The 24,097-nt window shown below is 33.0% G+C and overlaps 1 protein-coding gene across 3 annotated transcripts; it reads left to right on the top strand.

Moving 5' to 3' along the window:
• Positions 1-22,413, top strand: LOC108326121 (phosphatidylinositol-3-phosphatase myotubularin-1). 3 transcript variants are annotated; one of them, XM_052874195.1, is made up of 20 exons: positions 285-344; positions 437-505; positions 1,769-1,897; positions 5,335-5,409; positions 6,847-6,918; positions 7,647-7,716; positions 8,721-8,770; positions 10,035-10,324; positions 10,439-10,512; positions 10,655-10,718; positions 12,354-12,413; positions 16,248-16,347; positions 16,456-16,569; positions 17,434-17,603; positions 17,726-17,810; positions 18,004-18,231; positions 18,987-19,046; positions 19,146-19,210; positions 21,141-21,420; positions 21,615-22,413. In XM_052874195.1, the coding sequence occupies exons 4-20, from the start codon at positions 5,380-5,382 to the stop codon at positions 22,119-22,121; spliced, it is 2,319 nt and encodes a 772-aa protein (XP_052730155.1). In that variant the 5' UTR covers positions 285-344; positions 437-505; positions 1,769-1,897; positions 5,335-5,379; the 3' UTR covers positions 22,122-22,413. The 3 variants fall into 3 exon arrangements, with proteins under 3 accessions (XP_017414890.1, XP_052730155.1, XP_052730156.1); XM_017559401.2 differs by lacking the exon at positions 1,769-1,897 and having other exon boundaries at positions 1-344; XM_052874196.1 differs by lacking the exons at positions 285-344; positions 437-505; positions 1,769-1,897; positions 5,335-5,409; positions 6,847-6,918 and having other exon boundaries at positions 7,647-7,709.
• Positions 22,414-24,097: the final 1,684 nt, after the last annotated feature.

Here is a 24,097-nt window from a genome sequence, read left to right as displayed (position 1 = left end):
CTTGGAACACTGGGGCGGTAGAAGCATCACTACTAACAAACACCAACACGTTTTGTTTGGCACAACGCAACTTAATAATGTGACGCGGGAGCACGAAACTCACCATACTACACAACACCATAACCCGCTTGAACGTTTGGTACTCTTCGATTTGACGCAACCCTTTCTCTTTCTCTCTCTTTTCCTCTTACATCACTCGCCGGAGTCTAACCTCCTCCGCCATTTCTGGCATGGATGTGCCGAAGCACCGTGCCACTCGAACAACCTCTCTACGGGACGTCTCCGACTTCTCCAAGATGGAAGTAACCGGAAGCTGGGACGCCCTCGAATGGACCAAAATTGAGGTTCCTTTTTTTTCTTTTTCTTTTCTTTCATTTAACCTTGTTCATTTCTCGATTCAAACTGTTATTCACCTCTCTACGTAATTTATATGCAGCCAATTACGCCCTTCGTCTCGAATGCGAGTTTCGATTTCTTGATCGAGGCGGAGCAAGTTGTCGCCGAAGTACGCAATAATTTCTTAAACTCTCTCTCTGTTGTTTCATTTGTTTCCAAGATTTTTGAGAATTCACCGTTTGTCTTTTTTGTATTGGTAATCTTGGTTGTTTCTAGTGTTATTTGTGGAGAGGTTGTGGTTTTGTTGTTTAAAAGTTTTGTTTTGGAACGAATTAGCCTGGTTTTGATCGTGTGTTGAGTCTGCGAAAGTGTGTGGAATGTGGGGAATGAAGATAGGACTGAGAATGGTAAGGATGATTGGTTATTTTCCAGAAGTACATGTAGGGTTTAGTACTAGCTCATCAAAGATTCGTTTGAGAAACTTAAGTTGTATCGAACTCATCACGTTCCTTACCCAACTAGATAGGTTCTTGAATTTCTTGAAAATTTTATTGGGCTTAGTGGCTCTGTTGTCTTGGTTACCTCTGTATGAATACCAACGAAATAGCTTTCAGAATTTCTTGAAAATTTTATCAGGGTTTGTAGTCTTGTTGTTTTTATCACCTCCGTGTGAATGTGCAATACATTGTGGAATCACTGCATGCTGAGTTTGATGCTTGTGACCTGCAAACAATCTTCCAATTTAATATCTATATGAAAATTCTTTCCTGCAACTGATTGGCTCTGAATCATTACTGTCATGCACTCAAAATATGATGGTGCAGATATTGATTGTTATGTTGTGTGATACATCTGGTTTCTGTTTTGATTGGAAAATGTGCATTGTAATTTCGTGTTTACATGGAAACTTGTTCATAGATATTTGGTTGAGATTGCTCTGGAAATGTGTAATAATAATACACAATGAATCTTGGCTTATTACTCTTTGATTTGTGATCACGTGTTATTAGAGAACAGATGTAACACATATTGCAAGGAAAAATAAAGGGAAGCAATAAATCATCCAAGTGGGCATGTACTCAGAGCCAGGCCTTATTAAGAGCACTCAATTTAGCACCAGTACCAACACCGCTTGTATCCATGGAAGTGGCAAGGATCTACCCCTTTTGACCCTCATTGCTCTCTAGATGATAGGGTACCAGGGATGTGGGGTAAATGACTAGGATGTCGAAACTTCCTTACAGGGTTAGGGTTTCAAGCATGTCTCTCACTCTTAGGTTTCTTCCTTTTCTAGTGATGCTGATCCCTTTTCCCTCAGCTCTTTTGGGGTGTCCCTCTTGTCTTCTAGGGAATTTTGCACCTAGCATTTAAAGGCTGATTTAACTAAATCTGTCCTGTGTCAGGCCACACTGCTTAATTGCCAAATTTTCAGCTTATGTTTCAGGATACAAAGAACATTGAACTATGTGTATTGGAGGCCTGTGGGAGGAGGGTTTCATGTCATCACTCATCAAGGTGGACCTATGATGACTGAGTGTGTTGGCTGACAATGGAGTAGTAGGTGAGAGGGAGATTAATAATGATGCGTGAAATGGTGATATCACTTGCTACCATATAATAGGCTGCTGCATGCAAAGAGCAATGAAGCTGATTATCTAATCTTGCATTAATTATTTTTTAAACACCTTCATGGCTACATTCAATACCAATTACGCTATATTAGAAATAATTTCACAATTAAATTTTGAAAGAGAGGTTTAGAATTTTTACCTTTTCTTAATATTATTAAAATTACACTTAATCTTCTCTTTTGTTCAGTTCATCCTCCTCATACATGAAACCCGTTGCAGGTTTTATATCTAACTCTACTAATCTTAGTACCACCATAAGATTGAGGCATGTGGAGACATTCTTCCAAAACTAATTATCTAATACCACATAGAAGTTCTGAACTTGCTTATTTAAACTCTTTAGAGCTAAACATGGTCAATAATGATGCTTTTAATTCATAAAGACAAACTATAGTCAAATAAGTCGTGAAAAATTTAGTCATACCCGGCCTTATCAATTCTCTTTCTTTTTGAACTTCTTTGACATGGTAATTAACATTAATCCATCACAGAGTAGGTGATGATATTTCTTCTCTTGAAAGTAATTTGATGGACCTTCATGCAACGGGCAACAAATGGGGTCAAATACGAATTTTCCCTCTTGTGCATTAAAATTCTCCAACTGTCTTGTAATTTGCAGCATTATCAGTAACCACTTGCACTACATTTTCTTCTTTAACATATTCCACAACGCCATTCTGCATCTTAAATATTTTTCAGCCATTTTTGAGGTGTCTGAAGTGTTCATTGAATAAAGAAAAATAGTCCCTTTAAGACTATTATTCACCAAGAAGTTACAAATAGAAAGCCTTTTTTATCTGTCCATCGTTTAGATGTAATTGTACAACCTATTCTCTTCCGGTCATCCCTATATTCTTGAAGGATTAAGTCCATGTTGTTCATGGCTGCTTCTAGAGCTTCTTTCTAACATCATGATAAGAGATGGGGTCTTATAGTCAACTCCATATTTCCCAATCATCTCTCATTTTTTCAAAAGCTGGAATTTGAATTACATTGAATGGAATGACACTTGTGTAAAAAATTTCAGCAACTTGAGCATCAACTTCTTCTTTATTGTCTTTTTTGATCATTTCATTTTATAGTTACTTTAACTCCCCCCTTACTACTACCAACACTTTCTTTTCCTCCAAAAGAAACTATACTTTGTCTTTCTTCAACCTCCTTACTTTTTTCACGGTCTTCATTAGTTATACTCAACCTTTTCTTCAGTGAAGCTTCCTTAGCTTCTGCTACAACTTTTATTATCAGAAAATAAAATTTAGTGGTTGAAACTTGATTTTCAAGTATGTGCTGTGTTGTGGCAGTCTATAGAACCCAATATTGTGGGTTATATTAGAACTTTAAGCCTTGTTCTTTTAAAAAGATGGTCACGAGTATTTTGGCCATTACTGTTTAACGTTTATATGATGCAGTAGTTGAAGATGTTTCTTGAAGCTATTCATTGGAAGGAATGAAGTAAAAGCACAATCAGTTGAATGTTAATTTTATTCTATGGGCTATGAATCCAGACTTCTCTGTGTCTGTTATTCTATGGGCTATGAATCCAGACTTCTCTGTGTCTGGTCATGAGATCCCTTCAATGGAAATTTAATTACATGTCTTGTCCATGTCTCTACTCTTAAAAAAGAATGAAAAATTGCATGTGGAGTTAAAAATGGTTTACCTCAGTCAGTCTTCTTATTGTAAGAAGATGGGGGCAAGAAACATGTTAATCCTTGCGTGGTTTTCCTGTGAAAACAACCAGTGTATCCAAGTCAAAAAATTGAGCATAAGCTTTCTGAAGATGAGTATCAGGAATATCTTGGACTTAAATCCAATAGCCAAGCTCCATGACTAATTGATTTAGGTGCTTTTGATCATATTTTTAGTAATGGCTCCTTATACATCTCAATATCTTTCCAAAATTTCCCCATCTAATTAATTGAGCAAATGATTCCAAGGTTCCTCTCCTATTCCAAATTGTAGCCTTCTTTTTTGTCTATTTACTCATTGCTGCTTTTTCGACACATACTTGCACATATAATACACACAAACATATAATATACAGCTGAGCACCAACGTGAGCAACTCGGCCTTTTCTTCTCAATATTTGAAGTAATTATGGAGCCAAACAGGATGTAGGATAGTTCTCGGGGGAGTGGGGACTGGTGGATAGGACTCTGTGTGCAAAGTGTGGGTCAGCGTTCTGTTCCTCTCTTCACATTATCTTACTGCAAGCTCAATTTGGTAGATGACATTGCTTCCGAAAACAAACATATAGAGTTGAAGATATTTGACCTAGATATGACATGTTAAGCAATGGACTAGTGGGTTGAATTTTTTTATGTAAAAATGAACTAATATACATAAACATCTGATAAATGGTCTCCAGTTATTGGGAAAATAAGATGTTGACTAACCAATGCCTCTTATACATTACTTTATTTGATACTGCCCTCTTTAGTGCAATTGGGTTGCTAAAGAGCTAATATTTTTTCTCAACTGTTAGGTTTCTTATATACTCGCTCCATTACCAAAATTTAATGCAAATCACACTTCTATGTAATAATAAATTGCAGATCACACTTATACGTAAAAATAAAATGCACTACACTGAAAACTTTGACTAAAATACCCTTATTTAAAGGAAAATGAACACTCTATTGATTTGCTGAAGTGGAACATATTTTGAAACAAATTGGATGGTTATTTCACTATTACTTAAATAGGAAAAATCAGCTTATGGAAACCACTTCCTTTTTGTCAATAGATGGAAGATTGACTAGCCATGTATTCTAGTCTGGCAGCGGAGCGATGATAGATGTCTGTCTTAATTATGATTTTTGCAGTGATATAATAAAAGTTAAATATTTAGTTCAGTATATGCATTTTCCTGTTAATTTCCCTTGCCTTTATTTTGAGTTCATCTCTCTTGGTTTAATTTACAGGCAATTGTTTTTTCTTTGAAATCATGTTGAGCTTGAGATGCAAAAGTAATGCTTGACATATTAACTAGAATTACAAAGGATTTTTGAAAATATGTGATGCATAGAAAATGGTGCAAGACTTGGAAAGGAAAAAGAGGGATAGAGAATCTAAGCATTTGTGTACTGATAATTAAAATATGATCTGGAATTGGTTTTAGAAATCCTGACTTGCATGTACTAGAACAAAGTATACGGAAGAAAGCAACTGATTTCTCTTCAATGTGGACCTTCAGCAATGAAACAGGATGATAATATACCTGGAAAGCAAATGTTCTTAGAAATTTGTCTTTGGTGTGAACCTTTTGCTAACTTTTAATACAAGGCTTTAATATTTTAAATTCACACTTATCATGATTGAATATATTGAATGAAACTAAGTTGGTGTTGGGGTTTATTTTCAGGGACATGGTGTTGTTCTTGTTAATACAGATGATGCTGGCACATTGATGGTAACAAATTTCCGTCTTATTTTTCTGGTAAGTTCAGTTTTGTAGTACTTTCTACATAACTCCTGGATAATTCTTTACGAGGTAGTATGATGCCATAGAAGTCTTGAATTTATGATTTGGGAATGCCTGCGACCTAGAAATGCAATTAATACTCATAGGAAAGATAATATTAATATATTCGTGTGATAATTAAGAATTTTGGTTGACAAGATCATGGTATGCTGCTGGCTGAAGAATTGTTGAATTTTTATTCGGCCTGACCACTTGATAAAGAGGAAGTTTTGGAGACAGTATTAACTCTTCAGAAAAAAGTTGCATTTTAATTTCCATGTTACCCAAACCTATTGCTTTGCTGTCATAAAAAATTCACCTTACCATAGTTTTTTGTTGATTTTTTCTTCTTTCTTCCCAATCTTTTGACATTCAAATATGTATGTTGTTGGTACTGTTCATAGCACCCGACCCGACCATCAAGCCTGAAACTATAGCTAATGATTAAATCTTTAGATATATTAGGAAAAGTGGCATTTTAATTTCCACGTCACTGAACCTGTTGTTTTGTTGTCATTAAACATTCTCCTTACCATGGTTTTTTGTTGTTCAATTCTTCCTTTTCCAAATCTTTCAAGCCTGAAATATCTATGCTGTTGGTACTGTTCATAGCACCTGCCTGACCATCAAGCTTGAAACTGTAGCTAATGCATGTGTGTGAGCCTAGGCATAAGTCGTGATTACCTTTCTAGCCATGGTCGATTCCAATCTTAGGTACACCAACTTCAATTTTTACTGGTGTTAGGCTTGGATTTGTTCTGACAAGGTCAGTGCCTGCTAACTCACTTTAAAAAGGAAAAAATATGGCGAGTCCCTGAACTTTTTGTCAAATATGATTTTGTACCCAATTAAATTTGACCAAAAGTACAGGGACCAAAAATACTTTTTCCACAGAAGAACTATAAAATACAATATCAATTGTATGAAAATATGTAAAATGATTAGAAAAAGAAGACTGAAAACTGCCACTAAAAAACTGCTCTACCTAAAAGAAACTGGTTTGGAGTGTTGCATTTAATGGAGAGAGGAGAGAAAAAAATAAAGTCACTGACTGAAAGAGGAAGAGTTTATTTTTTATTGTGTGCTGGTTGATGACCCTTGATTAGTCATTTAAAATCTGACTGCTTAGTTATTTATCTTCTTTTGTAAGTCACTTATGTATAGCACTTGCAGAATCTAAAGTATGGAATGTGAATTATATAATTAGTTTATGAAACATTATTTTCTGGTGCCAAATTCTGTTTCTTTTATTGGATACAGTTGGTGGCAATTAGTTGCCTCACCTTCATCCAATATCAGGCTTATTAAGCTCCTGAGTTCTGTTGCGGATTGGTGTGCCTTTTTTGTTACCTGCCTAGTTATTTGTAAATAACCTGTATTGACTTTATTCTTTGATTTCCTTGTATTTTCTAGAGTGAGGGAACTAGAAAAGTTATTTCCCTTGGAACGATTCCACTAGCAACCATTGAGAAGTTTAACAAGATAGTAAGTTCATGCAATATTTTCTGCAAAGTATTTTCTTTTGTGTGTATATTGTTATCTACTTTAGTTATGCTGCATTAGACTGATCCAAACTTTCTCTTTGCTTGCTTCACATATATGTTGACTACAATCAGACCTATGGGAAATGAAATTTGAATAGTAATTTGGAGTGACCTTGCATAACCCTTTTGCATGCATTTTTTCAGCCTCCATTTTAATCCCATGTATTTCTTCACTTATTTTTGTTTTATTCTTTGCTTCCCCTTTCAATGCACAAATGTTCACGTGTGGACACACTTTCATAGTATTTTACATTATAATTTAGCAATTGGTCGTAGAATATATATGAAGTCTTGAATTCATTACTAATTGTTGTATTTACCACAAATACCCAAAGTATACTTAGACTGATTCATGAATGGGAAATAGAACTTTGATATTTTAAATGGTTAGTTCTATAAAAACAATTTTTTTGAATGATTCTGGATTTTTTTATTTGATTGACTTTTCAATGAGATGGATTTGCGTCATTAGGTGATATGCTCATATGAGCTCAGCAACAGGAATTATTATCTGTACTCTTTCACATTCTATTAATGTTGTGAAAATAATTATATTTATCTGGTGTTATGACTTATGAACATATGAGTGTATTTTTTGTGGCTTGATTCTGGTACCTTCTTTTGTTGCAATTATCTGGAATATCATACACCGCTCTCTTATAAATCTAGGTTGTAAAGGTTCAGTCAAATAATCGTTCTGTAGACAAGACACCAGCTCAGAGACTGCTCCAGGTGATTGGTATGCAAAAGCTCCTCTAAGTCAATATTTTCTTTTAAATATGTAATTAATGAAATAACTGTACAAGATTTGTACATAAACTATTAACTATTAAATAGAAGATTAATCTTGCAATTGATTGGAAACCTAAGTTCCCTTCACGGTTGTCTCTTTACATTCAACAATAGGCTCAAATGAAACAATGTGTTAAAGTAGCCTAAAACACATTTACAATCTTGGTTATAGACCTCTATCATACCCTGTTACTCAAGATTCCTTCAGCCTTAAAGCATGGACAGTATACATGCTTGTTCTACTTTTTGCTTAAATTCAACATATTTTAGTAGAATGAGGTTGACAAAGATTGCAATCGTTCCCCACTTAATCATATATGCTTTGATACCATGTCAAGCACCAATTTTCCTAGAAATTTTAGTCGTTAGGGAAGGCACACAAAATCGGTTTTATACTTCTGAGAACTATTGATATGTTGCAAATTTACGAGCACCATAAATTGCTTGCTCTTTTGGTATATGCATTACATGTATTATGGTTTGAAATGTTCTAATGTAATCTGTGATGACAACTTTTATTTGGAACAATGTTGTTTTGAGTTTGGGCTAAAACTGGGTATAACATTAAATTTTGATGCCTTAATGGCTAGCTAGTTAGTTCTTTCTGTTTGTGTATTTATTTTTTAATTAATACTAGTGTACATTGTGTGCTGCTTCTGTTTGTGTAAAGTGCATGGCTTAAGGATTTACTTTATGATATATATAAATTGAGCAGCTTTCTGCAATAATATTTTTTGCTTTACTTTTTTCCTTTTTTTATTAGGGAGGGGATTCTTTATACTCCACATTTGTAGAATTTTAAATCTAAATAGCTTTTTTTTTCTTTTTTTTATTTTAACTTTATTTTTTATGGAAGAATAATAATATTCTTGAATAGCTTTTTTTTTCTTTTTTCTATTTTAACTTTATTTTTTATGGAAGAATAATAATATTCTTGATTTGCTTCTGCAGGAAAAGATATGAGAATTTTAGTCTTCAGTTTCAGACCACGTACAAAACAGGTAATTCTACCTTGACAGTTTGTGTGACCTTGTAAAATGGTGCACATTTCACTCTTAGCGTGATTTTATTTACACTTTTGAAGTTAATCTTTATAAATGGTAAAAATTTCATTGACATCTCTTTCAAATGGCTGTTGTGAATACTTATAATGTATCAATTTAGTTTTCCTTTTTCCCTTCATTCCTTCATCAGGAACTGCAACCAAACACAGAAAAGTTCTTCACATGGATCCTATGTGATCATCATAAACGACTCTGAGACACACGTAATTTCAGCGAACATGGGTAGAATGAAATATAAACCTCTGTTTTCTTTTCAGTAGGTCTTTGTAGATGATCCATAGACAGGATAGATGGTTTAATTTTCTTTAGCAAGTTCTCTTCAAGATATATGCTTCTACTAATGAATTAATTGATTTTTTCATTGATATGCTTTTGACCTTATAAATTTTAGGGGCCTCAACATTTAAGGTTAGTTTTTGGTTTACGTACGTGGAGAGGGTTAACATGCCCTAGAGCCTAGTTTAAATGTTCTCAGAATTTAGAAATAATAATATATTTTTTCTATGTTACAATAATGAAGTCATTGGACCTATAGATATATGAGCCTGCTATTTATTTTAGGAAATATAGGGGCTTTATTCTTAGGAAACAAATCCTTGTAATTATGGGATTGTTTTTTAAATACATAATCCTAGTTTTAATAGCAAGATACACCTGTAATAAAGATTAAAAATATAGACATTATCAAATAAAAACTTCCTAAAATAAATAATGAGCAGCATGGTTTTGACAAATATAGAGCAAGTTTATCTTCTTACTGACTATATTCAGGTTTCTATTAACCTCTCATCGAGTTTTTTTTAATACAAAAGTTGTGGCGGTGCATGAGTTGTTTCACAACCTAGGTAAAGTGCACAACAATTAGGGGATACCTACTGATAGTGGATCATCAGCAAGAATCAGATCCAAGTCCTATACATTTGTTCAGCTTAAATCATGACTGTCCCAATTGAGCCAACTTTCATTGGCAGGAAAAAAACAAAAAATATAAGAGAAAATACGGAAATTTAATTATGTCATGTGCTAGTTTGAATTATTGGTACTCTATTAATAATTTTATTGTATTTTATGACAGAAAATATCTGAAGTAGTTGGTACACTTCACTTTAAGAGTGTTGTAGGCCTGTGAGGATGTCAGTGGATGCTTTTTATTTTCTTATAACATGTTTGGGATCTAATGTTAATTATGAAAATTTTACAGAGACGTTTGGTGTTTGATGCGCTACTGAGGTGTACAAAGCCAACAAGATTATGGGATCTTTATGCTTTTGCATCAGGACCTTCTAGGTTTAAGAACACTACTCCACTGGTCCGTTTACTAGATGAATATTGTCGGCTTCTTTGCCTAGGTTCTTATCATGCATCAATCGATATAATTGAAAATGGGTCGTTCACCTGGTCAAATGAACTATGGAGAATAAGTAGCGTGAATTCCAGTTATACAATGTGCCAGAGTTATCCATTTGCTTTGGTTGTTCCAAAGATCATTAGGTAATTATTGAGGGCAAACTTTCTACTTTTGCACTAGTTGTGATTTTTCTCTATATTGACAAGCTTGAGACCACTGAACCACTATATGTTTACCACGAATTGTCTCAATGCTAGTGATGAAGAAGTGCTCCAGGCATCCAGCTTCCGTGCAAGATGTCGACTGCCTGTAGTTTCATGGTGCCATCCATGTATGTGCAGAATCTAGGTTTCATTAAATAGTTGACACAGTTCTATGTTTCTTATTTTCCATTCTTTTCTTTTCTGTACTTTTGCCATTCGTTATTATAATTTGAGGATGGTCTTCTAACTCTATGGAATTACTGATCACAGTGACTGGAGCAGTTGTTGCACGATCTTCTCAACCCTTAGTTGGTATTATGATGAACATGAGGAGGTAATGCTTTCTGTTTATCAAATATGCCCTCTTAAAGGCAAAAGAAACGTATTGTTTTGTTCTAGGTGCATTGTCAAATGGCACTCTGGTGTAATACTGTTGTAAATTTTGTGTAAACACCATGATAAGTGCATGTGTTGCAGCTTTTGGTGGGCACAGTGTGGCGTCCATGGTGGACATAATTCGCTGGGTGCACTATCTTGTAAATTTCAAAGGGTGCACTATCTTGCAAATTCGCTGCAAACATAATTTTGTGTTTTTATTGAAAAACTTGAAAATGTCACAACCTACATGACCCATGTTTCGAATAGTTAAACTCACTGCCATTTTCACACAAACATTCCTCTAAACTGTCAGCCCATGGCCCTCTCTGCTCCATATTCCTACTCTCATGCCCTCTTTCAGACATTTATGCAAGTTTCCAATTGTTCTCAGTCAATAGGGGTCTTGCTATGTTTTTTCTGTCTATTTTTTACTTTCCATCATTTCCCTCTTTTTCCTTTTCTATTCTCTGTCGTCCTCTCCTTTCTGTTCTTCCCATCAATCACACTTGTTTGTTAACAACATTCACATACTATTTTTATAACAAAACACATACTCTACTCTCTGCTTCCTTGTTCTGTTCTAATCATACACTTTTCCACTATTTAGTTTTGATAATTTTGCTTTTTATTTATAAAATTGTTTTGAAATTTTGTTCTTTCTATTTCTCTTTCAACAAAGGCATTGAGATTCTGTTGTTCTACAAAAGTCAGTCTGATATGTATGATATTATGCCATGAGTGATACCTTTGCTATATTTCAAAGGTTTGTAGTTTATTTTTCTTAGGAACCTAAAAATTGTGATGAAAGAACAAGAAAAGAAGCAAAGATAAACCCACAAACTGACTTATTCACTATTAGCTAAAAAAACCAATGTTTACAAAGGAAGAACTTCCTTTCACACATGGTATTCCCTGTCACCGAAGTCAAAGACTTTCAATGCCAAAAAGATTGATCCTTAACACCTTCCAAAGGGAAAGTATTTTTATAGACTTTCTGAGAGTCTCTTCCCCCAAAAAAACTAACCACATAACCCCTTTTATTTCTAAGTTCATTTCTATAATACACATTCCTCTCTTTCTCTCTCTCTCAATATTTCCCTTCCAAACATCACTAGATTTGTCAACTCCAGTCATTAACTGATATACAAACATATTCACCAAATCTCTAGAGAACCAAGGATCAGTCACATGCAGCAAGCTGAGCAAATATGACTTATATGCTCCAATTTAAGGAGGACTGTTACAATTATAAAAATAAGAATCATATTTATATAATTATAGATATTAGAATCTGATTTACTTCTTTTTTACTGCATAAACAGTGAGTATTTGTTCTCTGTAGATGGATGGATTACAAGTCCATGTAGTATTGTGTTCGCTTAGTGTGTTATATTGTGAATGGAGTGAAATGTGATTTCTTTAGATATGGTGTAGTGATTTCTTCATTTATTTGTTTTATGGGGGAGAGGCGACTGTTTAGATCTTTTCTTTTCTTTCTTTTTTTCTGGATGATGCTTTCTTTAAATAAGTTCTTTTATCATAAATGAAATGAACAGAACACTGACAAGCTTTTTCATGTTTTTTCTTCCAGCAACATGGATGAAAAACTTGTGGCCGGACTCTGTAGCAAGCTAGATAATGGCTCAAGGAGGTAAGATGTATATTAATATTATACTCTTGCATTGTGTTATGCAGGCAATGTACATCCCCATTTTACCTTGTTGAATCTTCATTATAACGAATAACAGTAAGCATGATTATCAAAATCACGATTCAACTAGTAAACTTGACTTTATTTCTCACTCATTTAAACCTGTTAACTCGTTCTTAGAATGGTTTTTAAATAGGCTCATGAAAACTCGAGCAAACTTGGTTAAACTGTGAAATTGCGAGTTTAGAGGCAATTTAGTGAGTTGAGTTGGACACTAGAAATTAGCCAAAACTGCCACTAGCTTTGTTTGTTCCAGGTCAAGATATATGCAAAATGCACCAAGGGAATGATTTCATGGTTCATTGGTTCTCTTGCAATAATCTGGCTATTTTGGGTGTTGATGTTGCAATCTCCTATTACACCAATAGATCTCTCTTGGTGTCTTTTCTGCTCCGCTCTGTTTTTGTTTTGATTCTCCACCACACTTTGCCATCTTACTACTCCCATTTCTTTTCTCCACCTCAGTTTTAGGGTTGGAGGCACAACATATTAGGGTTTTATCTCTTTCATTTTTAATCCGCTCTTACAATGCTGGACCATTGGGCCTCCTTTCTTACTATATGTTGAACTGTTGGGCCAACATTTAAGTTCAACAATATTTTTTTATGTAAAGTATAATATATCATATAATCAATTAGAATAATGATAAAAGAATAATATTATTAGAAAAAGATATTTAAAATATATAATATGATAAACTAATAATGATATGAAATAAACTCTTACAAGTTTACTATGAGTTTACAAAGCTCCTACAGTTTATGTAAATGCACCGATACATGGATCAGGCTTCCGTATCCATGTCCAGGATATATCTGACACAAATACATTTGGATACGTTTCAAATACGTATCAATAAAGTGTCAGTTAGCAGTTAAAAATGATAAGAAGTGCTTCAAAAAAGTGTTGCGAAGCTAACACTATTGTTGGTGTACAGCTAATAATCCTGTTTTATGAATTTGTATTGTCCTTTGGGTAAGACTTTATTACCCGATTCTCCTAAAGTGGCCTCGGACAATTCAACTAATATATATATATATATATATATATATATATATATATATATATATATATATATATATATATATATAACGGACACAATTTTTTCTTGTAGTCATTAATTTCTTTTTAGTATTTAACTATCCTTATTTTTATTTTTTATATTATTCCAAACATTAAACAGACATAAAATGTATATTTTTTATGATTTATTCCATGAAACCAATTTCAGGATTTGATATTTGAGTACCACAATTAAAAAAAACTATGACAACAAATGTAGATAGAAATAATTCTCACTCATTATTTATAAATACATTTATATAATATTTAATAATAATTTGCAATTTTAATTTGGATTTTAAAAAAGTTATAATAATATATTGAGGATCATGTAAAGTGGGCAACAAGGGAAGTTTAATTGTTGTTATACTTGAACCTTATATTCCCAACACTTGTGCTATCATTATTAAAAGATAAACTTAATTAGTAATTTGGTATCCCTATACTTAGGACTATGATTTACTTTGTCCCTATGTTTTTTTTAACTAAATTGAGTCTCAATATTTGTTAAATAGAGTCAATTTAGTCCTTGGAAGTGTTGTGTGTCAAAATTTGATTCATTTTCTACTTGAGAACCCGTGTTTTATTTCTTCGTCTTCGTTTTATTTTTCTCCTTCCACCTTTCTTTACCTCCTACTACCTCCCATCACCTCCTTCCACCTCCTATTGAATATTCATTTTGCACCATTTTCAAATAAAACACTATTGCTTCAAAAGGTTAACCATATTTATGCAATTCCAAAACACAAAGTTCTCACTATAGCACAGCAGAGCGGGTGGGAAATGTTAAAATCTCAATTTTGTTTTTTTAACTACACCTAGTGGATGAAGGCGGAGGAAAACAAAAAAGGAAAAAAAGAAAAATAATGGTTCCAAGGTATAAGATGAAGTTGATTTTGATATGTGACACTTTTAAATAACATTAAGGTCAATTTGAAAAGGCTCAAATTGACTCTATTTAACAAATATTGGGATTAAATTGAACTAAAAAAGAGTACAGAGGCCAAACAACTAATTAAGCCTAAAAGATATCAAATCTATTTATTGTTAGTTTAAGACTGAAAATATGAGAAACAGAGCTTAAGAGATTGATTATCTCTAGAAGAAAATTACATTAGGAATATCTAGGTAATTAACGCTAACAATTCATAGGTACTACAACTGCTAACCACCTACATTAAATACCTATTTAATATGTATTCTAACTGTTCTCATTGAAGTTGTGCATACAAATTGTATGTATCAAGATTAAAATAAGTAATCTTGTAACTTAAGTCATTAACACCTATAAATTAAATTTTAATTATTTATTATAATGGATAACATATAAAAGTAATGTTTATTTTAATTTATCCAATTAAAAACTTAAAAAACATTTACATGATTATAGATGATTTTAATATATATATATATATATATATATATATATATATTTGTTTTTTTTTAAATAGAAATTAAAAAGAAAAGTTGGTGGGCCAGCCCACTAGCCCTCCCTTTGGAGGGGCAGGTCAAGATTTTTGACCCACTTTGCTCTGGCTGGCCAGCCTGCTCTGCCGTTTTTTGCAGGCCAACAACGAGCTGGGACATGCTTTGGCACCCCTAGGTCAGTAGGCTATAGACGCTCCACTTTAGGGTATTGTATTCTTGTTGGAGGTAATTTAATATCATGTAAAAGTAAGAAACAAAATGTTGTGGCAGAAGCAAAATATAGGGCAATACACTAGTTACTCATGAGTTCATATGGCTGAAAACTCCTCAAAGAACTTAAATTGGGAGAAACTTCTCAAATGCATCTTATCTGACAACTAGGCAGTGTTATTCATTACCTCTAATCCTGTCTTTCAATAGAGGATCAAACATATTGATATGGATTGTCATTTGATAAGAGAAAATTTGGAGCATGGAGACATCACCATTAGATTTGTCAACTTTAATGAACAATTGATTGACACATTCACTAATCTCTATGATGACTGATGGTTGATTATATTTGCATCAAACTAGGTACATCCAACCTATATGATCTAGCTTGAGGGAAAGTGCCGTAGTTATAGAAATAAGGAGTATCTTATCTAATCAGGGTAATAAACAAGGAGCTGATCCTGTATAATGAAGAATATCTAAATTATAAATGTATTATTAGGAATATTTTTTATTTCTTCCCGTATCACATCTTTGCTATTGGAGGATATCAAATCCCTCTATTTATTGCATTGATTTATTTTTCTCCATATAAAGAAGGTATCCGCCCTGACTTAGAAACACACGGTTTCATCTTAGTGTTTTTCTCTTCCCTACAGTTTAACACTTGCTATAAAAGGGGTTTAATGGGATACTGTAGGGGACATCCGTGAATTAGAAACTTGGGAAGAGTTGCTTAGACCTCTGGAAATATCTGGAGCTTGTGTCATTCTCATAGGGAGATATTCCCTATTAGCCAATTAAAAATTGCATTTCCTTCTATCTTTGTCAAGAGTTCTATCAATTTCCTTCCCTATCCTTCCTGGTAAAAACCACCTGAATATTTTGGCCTTAAGTAAAGCATTTCCATAAGTAATTTTACTGACATTTAACTATTCTACTGACAGAATATGTGATTATTTCTTCAGGTAGTTGTTTCTTCTTTGTGTTTGTGAGGGAGTGTGCTGGTTGTGGTGTGATTTGGTCCAATTTTCTGCATTTTTTGAAACTGCTGTCCAAATTATATTTCAGAAAGTTATATATTGTTGATGCACGGCCAAGAAAAAATGCATTGGCTAATGGAGCCATGGGAGGTGGTTCAGAATCATCGTCAAACTATTTTCAATCTGAGGTTTTGATAGGCTTGAACTGACCAGTTGTGATTTTTTGCTTTGTCCACTTATAATTATACATTTGACTTTACTTCCAAAGTACCTGAATTCTTGTTTTATATTACCAGGTAGTCTTCTTGGGGATAGACAACATCCATGCGATGAGAGACAGCTTTGTTCGGCTCCGAGAATACATGGACACTCATGGCAGAGCGTCATCAGATGGAATGTCCTCTTTCTTGGTTAGTCTGTAAATGTTTGAACATTTTACCTGTTGCGGCATTAGATGAATTGATTGGGCTATTAGAATAACACGCTTTGGAGCTGTTAGAGTAAACTGTTTTTAAAATTGTTGCGTTGATGAAAAGTTTAACGTGAATCATGATATATGCACAAAAGTATTTCTCTTATACCTCTACAAATCATCCAGTATGGTTAAACAATTTAAGAATTCATACTGGTGGCATTTCTCATACTTTTCTACTGAACTGTTTTATGTATGGTTGTTCATAAAAATCAGTGCAAAAAACTGAAAAAAAAAACTATTTTTTGTATTGGAGTTTGGATTTGATTTAAAAAATCAATCTAATCCAAACCAATCTTATAAGTACGCTGATATTTTTATTTATAAATTTATGAGATCACTTATATTTACGTTTATTTTATAAAAGTATATAAACATAATTATCATTTTTCAAGTTGTGAATTTAATAGTGTAGATTTGAAAAGTTATACAACTATTAGCTCTATAATGCTTGTAGATTAGATGCTTCATGTTTTTAATTTTTTTTATATTAATTACATATCTTAGTAATTTTTAATACTTCAAAGAAAAATGAAAGTAAGACTGAAATTGAAAATTGATCCAATCCCAAATGCTTTTAATTCGAGTCAATTGAATTGGATTGAAATTTTAAACCAAACTATTTTCATGGTGAATTAATGATTGATTGGGTCTGATGATTTTTCTTTTCCAAACTGATTTAATCTAATATTAGATATCCTCAGTTTATGATTGGCTAGGTTAATTTTGCTGGGGATCAATTAACATAGTCTGTTTCTAATTTTTTCCGAATTTTATTCTCACTGTTTACGAGTTTATTTAGAGACAAGGTGGGTCTACGTGGGGTGGTGGCAATCTAAGTAGTATGTCTGCTTCGGTATCAACCCTTGGGGACATTGGATGGTTACTGCATGTTCAGAATGTGTTGGCTGGAGCAGCTTGGATTGCTGCTCGTGTTGCAATTGAAAACTCTTCTGTTCTTGTGCATTGCAGGTGGTAGTCTGAAACTGTGGAATCTAGATTGAGAATTATCAATCTATTCCTTCTGATGATATTAAAGTTTGTTTGGTATCTAGCAGCCTTTCACCCCCTCAACTCCCTTTTGTTTAATGCAGTGATGGATGGGATAGAACAAGCCAGTTGGTTTCACTTGCTAATTTGTTGCTTGATCCATACTATCGGACATTCACAGGGTTTCAGGTAAGGGATTGGCATCACTCAACTGTTGAATATACTTCTATTTCAATGTCACCATATGAAGATTAGCAAGTTTAACTATTTGACATTCCGTAGTCAAACTATCACATTTTTTTAACATTTTGGAAAATGAATTTTGCTTTTCAAAACTACATGTTCTATTTAATTTTGCTTCAGATTTTTCTTCCTTATGCAGGCACTTGTTGAAAAAGACTGGCTTGCTTTTGGTCATCCATTTTCTGACCGGGTGGGAATGCCATCTGTCTCTGGAACTGGCAACATGCCTTTTGAGTTATCTAGGCAGCCTTCAACTGGAAATTTTGCACCATCACCCATGCACCAGTCAACAGGAACATTTTCATCACAACCTCCAGCTTCATCTCACTCCCATAACTCCAACAACTATTCTCCTATTTTTTTGCAGGTTGGTTTCTTATTTTAGATATGGATTAAATGGTTTAGGCATTAGCCCACTGCACCCAGTGGGAAGAAGGGTTCTGTTGTTTATGGGCTTCATTTAATCAACTATGTAGTTTATAAAAATTAACTGGGTTATGTTTTCTCGATTTTTCCTTCTTTGAAATCTCATTCAAATAGAGGCTGCAGTAAATGCTTCATTTTCTTTTGTAATGGCTTAAGCTAATTCTTTCAAGGTTCATATCACTACAAATATGATCGTATTGTTGTAAGCTACGAAGTACATACATTTGCCTTGCTTCAAGAATCAAATTGTGGGACATGTGTCCTACACCTATTCCTGTATCTGTATGACACGTGCTGGACAATCTTTACTAAACTTCATTTTGGTTTTCCATGCTTTTAAAATTGTATCTAACAAGGACGCTCTTCATTTTTAAATCATTTTTAAGGATGATTTTGTATTATTCACTTGAAATGATGGTTGGTTAATTTGCTTATAGTATTACACTGTGAGTTAGCTTGTACTCAAATTCATTTAATGCCATTATTGTTATACTGGCATAAAATATATTTTTCTACCAATTTCAGCTTGGCTTTAATTATGTGCAAAGTTGCATGTTTAGATTTGGAGTTTGGATGGCTATTTTGTTCTTTCTTTTTGCCTTCTATAATTGGTGCTTTACTTCGATTTGAATCTATGTTTTAACAGTTATCTTCAGTGTTTTTCTATTATGAGCTTACTCTCTTTTATTGTTTCAGTGGGTTGATTGTGTTTCACAATTATTGCGGATGTATCCTTTTGCTTTTCAATTCTCGGCGGTATGCACCCTTGAATATATATGTATTTGTTTCGTTGCATAGTTTTCTTTCTAATATCTTTTCTTTTAGTAACTTCTATTTTATTTTTCTATGACATAGGCTTTCCTGGTGGACTTCATAGACTGCATGCTTTCTTGTCGTTTTGGAAACTTCTTATGTAACAGGTACTTTGTTTGATACTTGTCTTCTCCATGGAATGGTTGTGGTCATTGACACCCTTTTTCTAACTCTTGTCACTATGAATGCAGTGATAGATAACAACGTAGTGTGAGTAGGTTTCACAAGCAATACGTAGTTTAGGATTTAAGAATGATAATTTCGTAGCAATATGGGCTTTTTGCTCATAGGCTGACATATAGTTAACAATTGTGAAAAGTTACGCTTCATTTTTTGCAGCAGTTATGTTTCACTTATCCCTCAAATTTTGTTATTTTACTGCGACAAAAGTATTCCCATAGAATATTTATAGCTGTAAAAATGGGCTATCCAGTGTACTGAGTTGGTTCACCTTTACCAACCTTATAAATGTGTCGGCATAGCCCAACTCACTGTGATTCAAAAATATTAGTTTAGAGCGGACTACCATAAGTTGGTGGATTAAACAAGTTAATCCACCTAAAATTTAAAATGCTTATTTTAAAAATAAAAAGTTATATTTTATTTAAACTTTTAATATATTTAACAAAATATACTGCAAGAAAATGAAGACTCCGTAATTAAGAATTGAAGATTGCATATAATACATAATTAAAAATGTCATAGCAACTCACTAGTCAGTCCTCGTAAACTTCATGTTTTCCAGGTTCGTTTTATCTATCTATCTATTCCAAGTTTTTACGTAATACATAGTGAATTAAAAAAATTAAAATTTTCATTTAACAATATCTTTGACTTTAGGTGATTTAATTTTTTTCTTTTTTTAGATAGGTTGACACCATGGTTCAACCTAGGTGGAAGGTGGGTTGAGTCTAATTTTTTCCTCAATTCTAAAGATTTTCATTCCAATCCTGTCTCGTCTGAAACCCATAATAGGCTGCGTTGACTTGCAGGTTCGGATCCCTCTGGGTATATTGTTGCTAATTTGCTATAGCTACCATCATTACTTGACAAATATAAGTTTGTGAGAGAATCTCAAATCATAGTTTTTCTCTATCCATTATATCAGACTGCATCTTGTTATATTTACATGATATGATATTCTGTTTTTTCACTTAGTCAGCACTTTCTGTCGTTATTCTCAGAGATACTTAGTTTCTGCTATCCTCCTTTTCTTTGTGAGCTCTGTAACTGCCAACCCTTTTAATTTTCATTCAAAGCCATTACCCTACTCAGTAGTATAACCTATAGTAGCACATCATACTGGTTTGATTATTTCCTTTTAAAACATGAAATGCTTTTCATTATTAGAAATGGTTAGTAAAGGAATATTTCACTTCTTTGTATTGAGATTGGCAATAAAGAAGCCCCATCTTTGTGTCTCTTTTAAATGATAAAGAGGAAATTACACCTACCTCTCCTGAAATCGTGTTAATTGACAATCGCTTCCCCTCTAATTTTAAAATTGAAACTTATCTTGTTAATGTTTTTGATAAAAAGACACGTATATCCCCTATAGTTTTTAAATATACATTCACATTCCTTATGTTTTTAATAAATAATGACATTTACATATCTTATATTTTACTAAAGTAACACTCGCCTCTCTAATTTTAAATTTATAAAATCCTTTGATCTTTATATTTTAAAATTTTAATTTGTAATTTTTCTACTTTTTATTTATGTTTTAGTAAATGTTATATTTAAATAAAATAAGGCAAGTGTCACTTTATTAAAAAACATAAGGGTGATGAATGTCATTTTATTTATTAAAACTATAAGGTAGGTGGATGTATGTTTATTTTGTTAAGAACCAAAGTAGTTGTATGTTTATTTTAAATCTAGAGGCCGTAAATGTCATTTAACATGACCTCAATAGAGGTAACAATGATAAATGTACCTGGGGATTAAAGTATTGAAAATCTGAAATAAGTATCTGACAAATTGCAGTTGTCCTGATTCTAGTTATTGTATTTGTTCTGATTACAATTCTTTTAGTGAGAAGGAGAGGCAGAAATGCAATGTTTTTGAGGCATGTGGATGTCTGTGGGTTTATTTAGCTGATTTACGGACATCAGAAGGAGGTTCCCATGTGCATTACAATCCCTTCTATGATCCACTCAAGCATAATGGTCCTCTTCTACCCCCAGCAGCAGCATTGGCGCCTACGTTATGGCCCCAATTCCACCTTCGTTGGGCATGCCCAGAAGAAGCACAAGCTGGGGAGATTGAAGCGCAATGCAGGAAGATAGTTATGAAATGCTCTGAGACGCAGAAGGTAGTTATTTTCCTCTATTTTCTGATTTTGGCTATGACCCATTTAATTTTCTTCAATCTTTTTGGAAAGTCACTATTGATTACTACATGATTGTAGCTGCCATCTACTTTTTTCCTGTCAGTTGTCAAAACAATTATTTATTTCCTTACAATGCCCTCTGTGGAACTATTGATCTGTTCGGATGGTAATAACAGGCTAAAGAAATGGCAGAAAGAAAAGTTAAAGAAGTTACAAATTCCATGGAGTCACTGAATGCTGAATTACGACGTGAGAAGCAGATAAACAGCTCAGCTATGAACATGGCAAAGAGTGTGAGCAAAGAAAATATGGCTATAAAGCGTGCAATTCAGTCAATGGGGTGCAAGGTTCATGTCTCTGGTAGTGGTGAATGCACTGTTGACATTGAAAGCAACCCAGACATTCTGTGTTGTTCCTCAAGAAAAGAATCAAATAGTAATGTGCGTGATGACAAAACGGACCCACCTGTTTCAGTACTAGTTACAGCAGATGATGATGATGATGGAAACAATGGGATTGTTAGGGTATGTGAAACTCTATGCCCATTTGGCTCTGGAGGTGGAGGCTGCAGGTGGCCAAATGGTGGTTGTGCTCAATTAGGTAGCCAGTATGTTGGCCTCAAGGCAAACTTTGATGCATTTGACCAACTGTCAATTAATGATAGTTATTTCAAGTCTGAGTGAGCAGTGAACAGTTGCGTAACCAATTTTGGTTTCTTTAAACAATGAGAATGGTCGTTGATTCTTTTTTCCACTCCTCGTGACGAAAAAAAGGGGAGAAGTAGAAGACCCTGTCATTTTTATAGGGTCTCGGAAATTGTACAGGTTATGGGTCATCAAGCTGCAGACATCTCTATTTGAGAATACTCGGTACATTCATATCTAGAATAGTCACTGAATCATAATTGTTCTTCAATAAGATCAATTTTGTACAGATGATCATCAAGCTATTGAATTTTATATCTAGAGGGATCAATGTATATAGCAAGTATAATTCGTGCCTCATTAATGCAGAATACGCTGACTTGGTACTTATTATATTTCACTAAAATAAGACAGGAATAGGTTTTAGAGGTTTTATAGGTTATGACATGATATGTACGTTGAAGTTCCAAGACACGAATACTAGATTGTGAAAAAAGACAAGAATACGTACTAACCAACACCTATAATAGTTAACTCACGCTAGTGGTTTCTGAAGAAGGAAGCAGTTGAATTTAATCACAGTGCGCAATCTATTCATTCAAATATCCTCAACAACCAATATCCAACGAATGTTTAACAGAACCAAAAACCAAACTGCCACCTAGCTGTCAATGTTTTTAAACAGAACCCTCTGCCATTTCAGATTTGACTCCGGTTTTGTTTTAACAGATAAACCAGAACGAAGTTGCAATGAAAAAGGTAATCCAAAACACTCATAGCAATCACAAACTCTGTTTTTTTATCTGTAAAGAATTCATTTGTCAAAATATTCTCTATTTTATTAAGTTTGTCATAAATGTGTTTATATTACGCTTGTTTATATTTTTAATATGTCATTTATGTTTTTATTTGTAATTTATCATTGTATATACACAGCATTTTTTTTTCTCTATAGTTTTTTTTTTACATAATTTTTTTTTTTGAAAATATTAAAATAATATAGTTCTTTTCAATTATTCTTTTGGTTTCATTTTACTAAAAAGAAATAGAGTAGGTAATTAACAATTTTCATAATTAATTTTTATGTAGACTTTTTTTCGTAATTTTATTCTTATAGTTTTGATAACTATTTATTGTCATGCTAGATGTTAGTTTGGATAACTATTCTTTATCGTGCTAATTGTTAGTTTGTTGAGATAACATTTTTTTATAACGTAGATGCGGATACACAAACGTGTTATACGTCTAAGTTTTCAGCAATTATTATCCATATTTATCAATATATAAAAATTTCACTAATTATTATTCATACCATTATATACTTTTTTAAAAATTTGTGTTACACTATTTTTTTCAACAAAAATAAAAATAGTTTTACTTTCTAATAATAATATAATTATTATGTTCGTGTAGGTTCTACTCCCTTCAAAATTTTGTCGCCAATCAAATTATATATAGACAAAAGTGTTTTCGTTAAACTTTATTTGAAAACAAAAGTTCAATATTTCTAGTGCTACCACTAACAAATCACTCCTCCAAACAACTATCCATATTCATTTCATTTGATACCTGCAAACAAATTACCCATCTATAGATATCCATTATTATTAATAATACAAGATTTAAATTTGAATTTAATATAACTATTAAATTTGAATTCAACAAAATAAGATAATAAGGTCAAAATGACTAATATTTAGTGAGATAAAGTAATAAAATCCTGAAGGACCATATACATTAAGGGAAAGGTAAGTTTGATCTGTTTTACGGAAAAGATCTATTATACGAGTCCGAATAGTCCTAAAATATACTAATAATATTAATAATATTTAGAATCAAATGGATATTATTTCTATTACTAAAAAATAAATATAATGTGTAAATATTAATTCGAAAATGACGACTTTAGACTAAAATGAAAATAAATTAGGTTCTCCATTTAGAGGAGTTCTTTTATGTTTCTCCTTTTGCTAATATGTCTTTTTTTAGATATTTCTAATAATATAAAGTTTTCA

The sequence above is a fragment of the Vigna angularis genome, chromosome 3 (genome assembly GCF_016808095.1).
Source record: "Vigna angularis cultivar LongXiaoDou No.4 chromosome 3, ASM1680809v1, whole genome shotgun sequence".
Taxonomy (NCBI): Eukaryota; Viridiplantae; Streptophyta; class Magnoliopsida; order Fabales; family Fabaceae; genus Vigna; species Vigna angularis.
Note: the sequence above shows the minus strand (reverse complement) of the source record. Positions and strands in the feature narration are given on the sequence as shown.